Source organism: Manacus candei, unplaced genomic scaffold (assembly GCF_025592945.1).
Source record: "Manacus candei isolate 608988 ecotype Guabito, Panama unplaced genomic scaffold, ASM2559294v1 h1tg000114l, whole genome shotgun sequence".
NCBI lineage: Eukaryota > Metazoa > Chordata > Aves > Passeriformes > Pipridae > Manacus > Manacus candei.
Genome location: NW_026138162.1, coordinates 771,152 through 784,528, shown reverse-complemented (window position 1 = coordinate 784,528; position 13,377 = coordinate 771,152). Strand labels below are relative to the sequence as shown.

General features: G+C 36.1%; 1 protein-coding gene across 3 annotated transcripts in view; it reads right to left on the bottom strand.

Annotated features, from left to right (window-relative positions):
- The window catches only part of POC1B (POC1 centriolar protein B), a 49,973-nt gene that overhangs the window by 16,709 nt on the left and 19,887 nt on the right, over positions 1-13,377 (bottom strand). For 2 of the 3 annotated variants that reach the window (XM_051770003.1, XM_051770005.1), the window contains exon 10: positions 9,507-9,593. In XM_051770003.1, coding sequence (XP_051625963.1) covers positions 9,507-9,593 — 87 coding nt within the window. Of the gene's footprint in view, positions 1-6,135; positions 6,337-9,506; positions 9,594-13,377 lie in introns of all 3 variants that reach the window. The other variant, XM_051770006.1, reaches the window with a different exon arrangement.

Below are 13,377 nucleotides of genomic sequence, written 5' to 3'. Positions count from 1 at the left end.
AAATCAACCAACCAGCTTTCCAGAACAGTAATGCCATGTATCTTCACTGGTGGTGTCACTCAGAGAGCTCCTCTTCTTTCTTTTTCCCCAAATACTATTTATTGCAAAATGCATAAGGGCAATAGAATCCAGTGTCTCTTCCAGAAGACCCTAATCACTAACCATAGGTTGTTTCTCATTTGCTTTCCTCTGATGTCATATACTTTCAATTTTTACTTTACAATGCTTCTAATTCAAGCAAAAGAATGGAGCTGCCTCCATTCAGCCTCTGCCTCTGATACCTGCTGTTAAGGTTACAGCCATGCAGACAGAAGAAAGCAAGCTGAATCCTCTTAGGCTGAAAAAACTCAAAACTGAATACAACACACCTACTGCCTGAACAAAAGGAAGTCATTACTACCACCTCATTTCCATTGCATCTTAAGAAAGATGATCAGCTGTGTCAAGCCTGTAACGCACCTGTATGTGTTACTGCACAACCATGCTGGATACGTGGCTCCATGGACATCATCCCATTCAGTCGGGTTACAGCCAGCGCTAATCTTCTCCTTAATCTCCAAATAATTTTTTCTCATTATTTCCTTTGTGCGGAATATTTGTGTTAAGATAGCTGAGCAGACCAGGGAATTGACTTGGATGGAATTAACCAAATAAAAACAGTTGTTAAGTTAAAATGACTTTAGCATTGTCCTACTTAATTTCTGACCCCAAAAGTGTTTTGATGGAAGATGCAAGCCAAGATACTTCTAGAGTTTTTCTATATCAAACACCTATCTGATGAAGGAACATTTTTGCTCTTGTTGCTGAATTTTATTTGAAAAGTCTCAGTCTCTCAGTCCTATGTAATTTTTGAATCTGACTCAGTGTTTCCATTATCTCACATCAAGCAAGTAACTACCTTTCTTACTGCAAACTAGACAGTAATGCAGCATGGCTTCAAAGAGAGATGTGTTGTATTGGAACAACTGATATATTTGGAAAACACTCAAACAAGCTTTTAGGCAGAGAGCACCCTCTGGGTTTAGATATTACTGTACTCTAAGTGATAAACAGAATCTGCTAGCACTTGTTCAAGCATTGTCATTTAGGAAAAAATAAGAAAATATTTAACCAGTATTAAAGTGCTTGCTTTTGTAAAAAACTTGCATTAACAATTTTGAATAACACATGGGTTTTACATATATATATAAATTTCATTTTATAGTCAAGTTTCTACCACACAGGCGTAAGAATGCTGCGCTCAACTTAGACTCCAGCAGCATTTAAGAACAAAGGATAATTCAAGGGCAGTAGTTTAGCTTTAATATCTTGTTTTCTGACATACTTCATCTGTAGTTCAGCTTTATTACGCTTTATTTCTTTATTATAAAGAAAAATAAAACTTTGAACCTTCTCTAAAAAAGTCATGCATTATGAACTAAACTAAGTATTACCTTGTTTCTTAGTAATACAAAATGTGGAATCTTGGAATTATTAAAGTCCCATGATCACTAAGAAGTTCAAAACTTAACTTGTGTTACTGCATTAAAAAAAATTAAAACAGGTGCTTACAGGGTAACAGAGCTACTGAATGATTTCATTAACTTCCATTATGCTAAATGACTCAAAAATGGCATTTAGATCAGTACTAAATCATCATCTTGGTCAGCAGGAAACCTGTTACAGACTGACAATCCAAGTGACAGAAACACTTTCTTACAAGTGCTATAGTAGTAATTTCCTGTGTGAAAGGCTTGTTGCTGTTCCTGCATTCCTCAGGGGACACTTCTTCTCAGAGGATGTTACTCTTCCCCAGGAAGAGGAAGGAACCAGTTGTTATTGGATGTGTGGGCTGATAGCTGTCGGGCATTTTCTGCGTGCCGCAGAATCAGCTGTGAGAACCACGAATACAGCTTAGATTTCCAGTCAGAGCGGAGGAGAACACTGCTTGAGCAGACAAGGTCAGAATGTAAAGTATCTCAGGAAACTGAAAGAGAAATAATACCTGAAACTTCCATCTCTTTAGTTCCCAGAAATGTGCTAATTTACTAAAAGAACAATATACAGACATGGATCAATCTGAAAAGCATTCCTGAAGTACTGCACTGTTGCCATGAGTAAGATCCTATACGAAGTAAAATTTTGCAAGCTATGAAAAGGCAGTTACCTCACAAAAACTGTGTGTGTGTGTGTAATATCTTCCTCTTAGGTCCCTCTCCTCCACTTCCTGCTCTGTAGCAACTTAAGCTGTCTCCGTATGTGCTGTGACATTTTTACAGGGCGGGTCACCAGTAGCTAGTCCATGCCTATTCCAGTATCACCGAATTCAGGGTCACATTCCACTGGCTTTTTCTTAAGTTACAGCGATAATATATTATTCTAACTGCTTATTTCCAAAGTTCATTAAAAAACCAATCCACCAACTATTTGATTCTAAAATTATTAGGGAGACAGAACAGTGACATAGAAAAAACCAGTACAATCTCATAAGGTACATTTCCTCAGGAAAGCAGGTTAAAAATAGTATAGGAAATATTCTTGCACTCTCTAGTGCCCAAATTCAGAATTCAGTCTCCAACGAAAACTTGACTTTCTCTCAAGCTCCAGTTCACTCAGAGAATATAATGAAGCCTATTAAGGAACATCAGGATATGTATTATTAGTTAATTATGTAGAGGCACAACATATTTCCTGCTTTCTCCTTGTAAACCAGCAATTACATGCTGTGTTGGAATAGCATCACTGCAAAATGCAAGGACCATTTGGATCATACTCCTCTTTTATTACGTATGTTGAGTTCACCTTCAAGTATTTGCTCTTTAAGCTTTATTTGATGTTAGTGGTATCAAAGATTGCTTTTAAGATTAAGTAAACAAATCTTTTTAAAAATCCCTGTGCCTCTACAGTGGCTCAAAATGCAAGTTTAGAAGTTCACTGTTCAATATACAAAACACTTTGTCTTTTTGGCACTTATGACAGAAGATGAGTCATTTTGTTCACATACACCATACCTTCTTTGGAAGGCTCTTCGCTGGGCAACAGAAAAAGCTGAGCTGTCTCTACTGCCTCACGGTTGTTCCAGACGGATTAGGTGCAGCCTTCGGGAGGAATGGGAGACTTCTCTTCCCTGAGAGCAGCTGAACATGTTCAGCTGCACAGTTGTGGGGAGCAGGCAGCCTATCCTACCCCACCAGTCCCACACACTGTACCTGCATAGCATGCAGAGAGTAGAAAGGTCTGTCTAGAGTGTGCTGTAAGCCAAGATAACACTAAAAATTGCCTGTCTAAAAGCAAGATGGGACAGAGAGAAAGGTTCATTTGCAAAGACACAAAAGCACAATTCTTATTTTTATTCTGCTGCACCAAACACTTCTGAGTTCCTCTATTTACAGTATTTATTCTATATTTGTATAAGACTTCACATGAAAGATTCAGAGCTGGTTTGAGAGTTTTCTGGTATGCTCATCTATGGAGAAGGTGCAGACCACTTGACCTCAAAACTTAGGAAACAGTGTGAAAAGATCCTTTTTCTCCAAATTTCATTCTAGTTTGTGATTGGGAGTTCAGGGAGTTGACAGTTTGTTCAAATATAGATTTACCGGTAACCAGAAGAATGGCAGCATATGAAAAAATCCACAGCTATTAAGGGAGTGGTCTTTCTTATTTCTCTCTCTGGGAGCAAGGAACGTAAGGTGATGGAAGAGGCTGGGAACTGTCAATTTTTATCAAAGCCCCTTTGCCGCTGGGATCAATCCTCAATGCAGAGCTCATTCTAATTGGCAGTTGAGTTCTGGATAAGGAACAAAACCAGGACATTTCTCTTTTTCTTCAATGGCAATGATTCCAGTCACCCTTTCAAAGGGAATAGTGCTGGAATTTTTCTTATGTAGAGAAAAATGTACGAATATCATGCAATGATCAGAGTTTAAGTGAAAGGCTAAATGTCTGAGGTCCCAAGAAAACTTGATATCCGTGGACTACAGAAAGTTGTTGCGCTTTCAGATGAACTATAGCAAGCAGTAAAGGCATCTACTCTGCACTGTGAAGTGACATATGGGTTTTGTTCTACTGGTTGTTCCCTTCTGAACTGGATTTGGGAGGAGATGATTTATGTATAAAATTGCTATTATTTCCTTTCTTCCTTTTCTCCTCCTCTTAACCTCACTGAAGACAGTTGGTGTTTATTTCCATGTAAGTCTGAAGCCAGGAAAGGATGTAAATCAGAATAAATTTGACATTGCATAATAAGGAGAATATTCAGCATTTTTAGCTTTTAAAATAGCATTTAAGATATAATTTCTATTGTCATCCTCTCCTACAGGATTCTGGAGTTGTAATAAGCCATGCAAGGAAGAGACATTACTCCAAGATCTTTTCAAAGTAAGTTTCCATGAGGCAGAACAGTTAACTAAGCCTTCATTGTATACATGGAAGAATAGATGCAAATTTTGCATTAATAATTGCTGTCTTTCCAAATATAGAGGGTATCTTTTAGGTTGTGGGGTTTGGATTTTTCTGTATTTAAAATAAACACAGAGAACAGTGTGTCAAAAAACCCTAAACCCTGAAATACAAACTGCAAAAGCAACATGTACAGGACAAATGGAGAGTACAGATACTTCTACTTTTTGCATCAAGACACCTACTACAAATACAGTACAGATAAACCTTTTATTCTAAAATTTAGTATGTTCTTTTTGATCCAAACAGAAACAATCCTTATCTTTCTTCACTCAGTAATTAATCCAGTCTTAACTTTGTAGAAGTTGTACTGTAAACAAAAAATAAGTATGTCATGTTTTCAGTGTTAAATAGCACTGGAAGAGAAAGAACAGCAAACATCTCCCAGCCAGCGCAGACATTCTGACTTCCAGATTACAGTACATTGCTTTGCTTCCTCCAAATCCTGTTTACATGAGCAAGGTCAGGGGATGGAACATTAAAGAGCCTCTACAGTGATTTCCTGCTGCTGTCAGTAAAAACTACAGACACCATCAACTTTCCCTTGTTCCCAACAGCTTATCAGGGACTGGAGGTTACCAATGTATTGCCTTACAGAATTGAAAAAACCCAAGCTCCATCAAGACTAAAACTAAAACTGGAGGATGAAACAGGACGAAACAGTCCCAAAGGGAAACAAAACTTCCAATTTTTCCTTTTTAATAGTTCCAAAATTAAGCTTAAGTTGCTTGAAACACAAAGAAGAAGGGGTGGGAGAGAGGTAGTAATGCTTTCAGTCTTCAATGAAACAGAAAGGAGAAAGAAACACCACCCCCAGACCCCAAACCTTGACTCCAATTCAGTGAACATTTTCAGAGTGCAAAAGGCTAGAATACGCATGATTTCTAGTAACTGCAACATATTAAGAGTCTTACCATAGGAGAAGTCAGGGCATTGCACAAATACTAGTTACCTAAGCATCCATGGCTCATTTTTACGCTGGTTTCAGGAATACACAGGAGAAGTGAATAAATGAATCATCAAATTCAAAGCTATTTCCTAACCATAATAATATACAGGAGGTTCTTAATGCTTGTGTAATTGTAGCCCAAAAGAAAGCAACTCCATATGAAGATCACATTGAAGTTTTTTTCCACTGACACAACGACCACATTCCCTTCACTAAGTTTAAAAAGGCATTTGCATCAGTGTAAATCTGAGATGAAAAAAGGTTTTTTCATCATGTTCAGAAAGATTTGGCCTTAGAACTAAGCTAGAACACAAGCTGAAAAGATAAGTTGTTTACAATTCAGGTAGTTCAATGATTTAATTGTTTTCTAGCAAAATCTCTACGAGAACATTCGTATCTGCATATCTTAGCTTAATCTTTGAAGCAAGAAAATACAACTATATTTAAAAAAAACATGTAAGCAGGCATTTCAAGTGGGGAAGCTGTGATGAATTGTTGGTTTTGATGAAGCAAGAAATTAAAATTCCTTAAAAAGAGGAGGAGGAGTGGGAGGAAGAGATAATACCAGTAATTTTTTCATACAGTTACAGCTCAAAAATATAAATGGACTGCTAAGAAAATATCTAAACATATATTTTAAATTCATAATAAAGAATCAAGAGTGTTAAATTTTTAAATACTTGTTTTACAAGTCTTCTCCAGGCAGACTATTGTAAAGAATAGATGACAGTGATACTTCACTGCACCTTAAATGTATGGAGTTGTGTGTCCTGTTTTGGTCTTCTTCATCCCAGATAGACGTTGTCATCCTGGAGCAAGTCCAGTGGAGGGTGAACAAGATGGTGAAGGGGTTGGAACACATGATATACAAGCAGAGGCAGATAACCAGGTTTGTTCAGCCTCAAGGAAGAAAGGATACATGGAGATCTTGCTGCCATCCCAAATATCTAATGGGTGGATAGAAAGAAGACAGATATAGATACTTATTAGAGGACCACTGTGAATTACAGGTAACAGACATGTTGGAAAATAGGATATTCTAGCTACATATTATGAAAAAAAAATATTGTCATCAATCAAACACTAGAGCAAGCTGCCCAGAAAGATGGTGGAATCTCCATTCTTGCACATTATTAACATATGAACTGGACAAGGCTTTTAAGAACTTGATCCAAGTTGGCCTTGCTTCAAGGGAAAGGTTAGATGAAAGGACTCCAGGCATCCCTCTCAATCTATACTACTCTATCATTTTCATTAACAAATCTTTACTGAAGGGAAGAAAAGTAATACCTTTTTGCTCTGTCACAAGTCATCTTAGGGGCAGTAATAGCATATTTCCCATAAAGCAGTAGGACAGAACATAATTCCAGCTGAAGAAAAGATTCTCAGTAAGAAGAGCACTTTCTCTTATTTCCTGGATTGAGACTAGATCTAGACGTATGGACATTTGCCCGCTTACTGGCAGAAATTTTGATAGCTATTCAATGAAACACTGCAAGGTTTTGCATAGGCTTCCAATCTTCCTGAAGACATCTCAGGGAGCTCAACAAAGAACCTACAAAAGCTTCAGTGTTGTTACTTATTCCAGAGAAACTGGGAGTCTTTAAATACTTCGAGACTATGATCTAATAAAGGCTGTCTCTCTCTTCTTCAGTAGAAAAATTAAATATGTTGATTAGCTATTTCCAGTGGTCTAGAGACTTGCCAATGTATTTTTAAGACCCTGCTGCATTACATGCATGATAAATACATTGAACAAGAACCCCTAAAGATATCTAAGTGCAGAGTGCATTTTTCTCACTGCAAATATTAGAAGGGCAGAAGAACTCCTTAAGCTAGAGCAAAACACTTCAAAAAGAATAAGTAGGTATAGACAGAACATTTATAAATTAACCTGTCAACCTGATCAAAGGCTTTTAGTCATTTGAACAGTGTTCTTTCAGTAGAAGTAGGACCAAAAAGCCATAAACAACTTTAAAATGGGTCTTGGCATGTTTGCTGGGAAAAAAAAAGACCTGCAGAATGATTGCCTTTGATAATCAGTAGAAAAAGAGCAACCCACTGGGGTTGGAATCAGAGAGAGGCATGAATTAGGGAAGATGGTGAATTAGACTACCATCTGGCAACCTCAAGTTAGAGAAGGATTAAAAAAATACACAAATAATGCATAAAAGCAATATCATTCAAGTGAGGACAAACTGTATCAAGAGGAAATCTGGCAGTGAAGGTGTGATTGGACGAAATCCAGCATCTGTCCTTCCCCCTTGTTTCTTATGAAGAACACATCAAGCCTCTATAGATGGGGCCTCCATACATTAGGAAAATTGAACCAGCTTCAGATGAAAAGGTCCAAGTCACTGAGATCCAGAACCCTTTAGAAACAAGACACAGAGGTCTAGATGGCTGGTCTGATTAAGAAACAGGTGATTATTCCACAAACAGCAGACACTGGTAATGCAGCAGACAGACACTGGACAGAAAGATGACACTAAAAGATGAGTTGGCATTAGAAAGCAGGGAGGACCAGGTAGGTTGGCAAACTTGGAGAAAGTGTTAATGACTATGGGAGAGGAAGGATACTAGTGGCAAGGAAAACATGCAAATGATTCCTGAATTTGTGTCAATAGTGGTGTGGAACAGGACAGTTGGCTTTAAGGCTGCAGTCCATGTAACAAAGATACAGAAATATTTCTAGATGGAAAAAGATGCAGACGGTGATGTTGAAATGAAGAAAGGTGAGAATCAGTGATGAACAGTAGATTAAGATATTGGGAAAAAAAAGGTAATGATTATTAACACGGTCAAAAGGCATGCATTTAGAAGCAACATTTTTATAATGAAGACTGTAAAGCCAGATAGACAGCAGTCAAAACAATGTATCTATTTGGTCAACATATTCCTACAAGGAGTTCTGGGCAAAGCTTTGTAAATTGCTTTCATATTAAAAGAATTAATGGAGACTAAGTAATTGATGGATTTTATATTTATGTAATAAAGAATTACAGTATAACTATACATTTGAATTCTGTGATGAGCAGTAAGTAATGAATAGAGTATTTAAAAGTGATAGGTAGTCAATAAATTATATGCACCACAATCCACTACCAGTCAAGCCTACTAGATGTCTGTAAGTCTACAAATTACTTTTGACATACATTATCTTAAAGAACCTCATGTCCATTGTGAAAACACAACAAAACAAATGCTAATTAAAATACATTAAATTATCACTTCTCAAATATAAATTATTATATGATTATTTGTTTTGAAGTAAAGGTTTGTCATCAACTTCTGTATCATGAACTTAAAGAATTTTATACAGTACCTTCACAACATACCTTTCACAAAGCATTCATGACAAAACAGAACAGCAGAAACCACACCTGCTGCCTATTCATATGTATTAACCCTTCAACCACACAAACTCTTTTTATGGTAACTGAAATTGCTTAAGATACAGTTTATACCTTCACGGGTCCAGATTCAGAGCTAAAAGAAAAATTCTCATTTTAACCTAATTCTAGAACAGCATGTCTTTTAGATTTCATACCAGGAGAGCATATTTGTCCTCCTACGAAACCACCACTAAAACATTGCCTTCCTTTCCTCCCACGTGCCATACCAATGTCATACGTACAGCTAACATTAGAAGGCTCTAATCGTGTCATTCTGTCTTAAAATGTCTTACTTTTTTTCCTCCTAGAGAACTATTAAATGCCTTAAAAGGAAAAAAATTAAAGCAGCACTTCTGGAATTGTATCAGTGAGACAGTTATTCTTTAGATTTCCCGTTATTTGCAGATAAAAACAGAGTTACAAAAAGTGTTTGAGAATAAGCCACAAATTTTAACAGTAATATTTAGATGTAATTAGCATGGGCTTATAAATAGAATTTCTGTCTATATGGGGTAAAATTACAGTATAACATGAAAGCTTTGCTATTACACCATCTTCTGGTTAGGCTTGGGAACTGTGACAGAAAGCTTCAGTTGAGAATTTGGGATACTGAGCTCTGAGCACTCGACAATTATTAAAAGAAATATTTTATTCATATGGACAGAAAGAGCATATTTCTGACAACAGCTATATCATATCTTAATTTTTTTAAAGCAACTTACCAGAGTACTGAAAGATGAAGAGGTTCTAATCTCTATGACAGGTGGATCAGGAGTTTGCATATCAGTTACATCATATGTAGGGTCAACCTGTTGAAAATGAATTATGCTATTATTTCAGCATCAGCAGAGAAAGGGAAATAAGAATGAAATAAAAAGTGAGCACACAGTTAACAATCCAGGTCAGTCAGTTCTCACATTCAGGTTCCTCAAGTCACCTACAACAAACGGACTGCTGACATGCTTACTTGTTGTGTCCCAACTTTGATTGCCAAAATAACTTGAAAAACACTGTCGTGGAAACCAGGTAGGAGATCACACTGAAATCTCTGATAAGTTAACTACCCAAATACAAATCACACTCTTACTGAAAATATAAGAAAAACTGCTTTATACTGAGACAATGTCAGAGGCTGATTGATCAGACATCTCATCACAACATCTGCAATTTTGCTTTTAATATCACAGTTGGACTACTTGCTTATTGTTGGTTATAGGACTTACTCTGTAGCTTTAGCAATATTTTCCTAATGTCCTTTCCTGAAAGTGAAGCATTGACAAAATATCAGATAATATAAAGTTTGAGAAAGCTGCTGCTTTCATTTATCTTACGGTTTCACCTAAGGATCAGAATAACCTCCCTATAAAAATTTGTGCATATTTTCCGTACCATTATATTATCTAGGTGTGTCACAGCCTAAGATGTTTGCCTTCACAGTATGACTTATAGAAGTACTATTCTCATTATTTTATAAACTGGCAAATTTCACAGAAAGACTAGATGACTTTCAAATTGTCAAGAAGCCTAATGTAATAATGACAAATGAACTTTTTTCTTTTCAACTTTTTATCAGCTATCCAACAGCAGCCTTATCAGAAAGAGCATTAATTCCAAACAACCTACTGAAAGTGGAAAAAAATAAACAAACCCCTCAAAACTCACACTGGCCTAGTGACAGGGTTGTATTTTAGTCCCTGAAAGTTTCTTAGATACAAGGGTCATTTTATTTTGCCTTTTCAAGAGGGAGATCCTACATTTCACCTGAAGATGGTCAAAATTCTGTCTCAGCCAGAGCTGCTCCCTCAGTAACTGCTTCAGCGCTATTTCCACAAGTTAGAATCCCTGATGCTAGGGTCCACACGTTGGCATACAGACCTTTAGGTCAGAGACATGTTTGTCAAGTAGCTAGAATGCAATCTTAAATCCAGAATTAGTAGCCAGGGAAGGAGGGCAATAACATCTTGTAGTGCCTGAAGACTTTTCATTCAGTTCATTTGGATTTCCGTAAGTTACATGCAGAAATTTAGCTTAAAATTAATAGAAGCAAGATATTCCTCAGTAAGTGTAAGTGGAGGAAGAAGACAAAGTTTACTAGCAAGCTAGAAGGTAAAGAAACATTTAAATACAGATATTATCAGATTATTCAAGGTGAGAGAGATTCTCACGCTTTGCAGCACTTACAAATCAGAGATGACAAGCCTTCCTTAAGGGGAGATCTTAATTCTGTTTTTAAGCTTGTTCACTTTTCTGACTAGCTTTTTCTTTCATTCAGTTTCAACAAGCCATTCTTCATTCATGAATTCTTTTTTTCTGTCTTCAGATTATATTTGCATCAATCAAGAATGAGCAGGGACTCAGGGACAATCAAGAAAACCCATACTGCTACAGGGCCATCACAAGCTGCATACTTAAAATTCTCCCTCATTTGTAGATACTAGGATCTTCTCCCTCATATACAGATATTAGGATCAAGTCCTGCTTTCTTCCAATTTTCTCAAATAGATTTGGAAGAAAGAAAGGGATAAAGGAGAATGAAAGTATCTTCTCAACAGAAATATGATCAAACATAGTCTCCTCTGAATATGGTATTGATTACCACTTTATCAGTGCTAAAGTAAAAAAGAGAGGAACCAGAAATTTTACTTTTTTCCCCTCCATATGTGACATGCCTATTGAGATTAAACAGGCAACTGTCCCAAAGAGCTTACATTTATTCAGTGCCCAGGGTCATTTGCTTCTGACATTCAGTCAGTCCTGCAATAAATATAATTAATGCATTATCAGAGTATCAATCCTACTATGAGCAGCTAAGACTAAAGTAGTTTTCTGGTATGAATCATTTGGGTGCTGAAGAGAGGACAATGCATCTGCCGGGTTCTGCAGAAGAGGGATAATAGGTGCCTACCACTTATCAATACTCTAATGTGGAGGAGCTACTGTAGTATTATTACTAATAGCTCTTGAAACATCCTCTTTGAGGTATCTCCTTCTTACATATGTGAAAGATATTGTAGAATGAGTTAAATGCTTTTCTTGATACAGGTTGCTAAATAAATATATGGTATTACTCAATGTGGTCTTTATGTGTGTCATATCCTGGACTTGGAATTAAAGTTCCTCTTCATATAGTTCTGCTTACTGCTTTATCAGAGATAAGGGGATGATGAGGAGCACTGTAAACACTGACTAGGGGTGCAGGAACTATCATAAACAATATTTGAAAAAATTAAATATAAAACTATTAAGCAACTAGTCAGAGCATCTAAAACGTGTCTAAAGAAATGAGCACAAAAACATGAAGGTTGTAGATGAAGCCTTCTTACAAATATTAGTGTTTAATATTGCACTAAAAATTAATGAGATAAAGGAATTACTCTAAACGTGAAAGTTTCAAATGACTTGACATTTCCTAACAAGGTGATGTAGTTAGCTGTAAAATAACCCTACCAAACATATTTGGAAAGATTTAACTTTAAGAAACAAGACAGAAAAACCAGAACACTAAAAAGCAAGGTAGGGAGAACTGTCATGTATTAAAGGTTTTCAATTTAAATTTAATTTAAATTTAAATGCTTTAATTACTTGGTAGACTGATATATAAGTATTTTCATTATCATCTTTTAATATGATAATACAATTATCATATTTTGATCCATAGCACAAGAAAATATATTTGAAGGAAGGTTTCTATAAATCCTTCCATGCCATTAGAAAAATGAAGTCAATAAAATTAAAAGAGGAAGTTCTCACACAAAGTATTTCCTAGGAAAGTGATGTGAAATAGTCTCTCCAAACATACCAAGAGAAAATTAGCATTCAATTTCATTAAACACCGTTTTTGTTCTAGACTGGAGCCCTCAAGCCAAGCGAGCCATATATTCTTTTTTCTACTGCCACCTAGCGTATATTTGGATTTCCTTCATCTAGGAAAATATTTACAACTGAAATTACACTGAAGATTTTTCATGGCTAGGCTTTGCGAACGAAGATTTGGGAAGGCTCTAACTGAAGATTTTAAGATAAAAAAAACAAACCTAAATCAACAGAAGCTATTTATGCTCAAGATATAAACTCCGTGTACCTTAATATTGTTCAAATCTCAAAGCTATGTTTTGAAAGGAAACTTTTTTTTCTACCTTCCATTTATTTTAAAGAGGTCTCTAGATTATAAAAGGTAAATTATGTACAAATATGACAAATTCATAAATAGAACTGTCACCTAGTGGAATGCATTTTTTAGTATTTTTCACTAAAACTGCATTACTGTTTAAACATACTGTTTTCAAATAACTCCAAAAGATCCTTATGTCAAAGAGATACAATGACTGGGATTTATCTCAGCTAAATTTAGACATACTGCTGGACATCTATATTTGAGCTGGTCACCCAAGATTACCTCTGTGGTCAACAGAAAAAAAAAGTAGGTGCCTTCAGAGAACAAGTAATTTACTTACATTTCCAAATAGTCTGAATAATTGTAATGATTATAAGCATTAAATCTCTACTTACTCAAATATTCAAGAAATCACATTGATCAGTGCAGTTGGAGAAGAGTTGTAAAGATTTATAAGTCAAGAACAGGAAATTCAACAC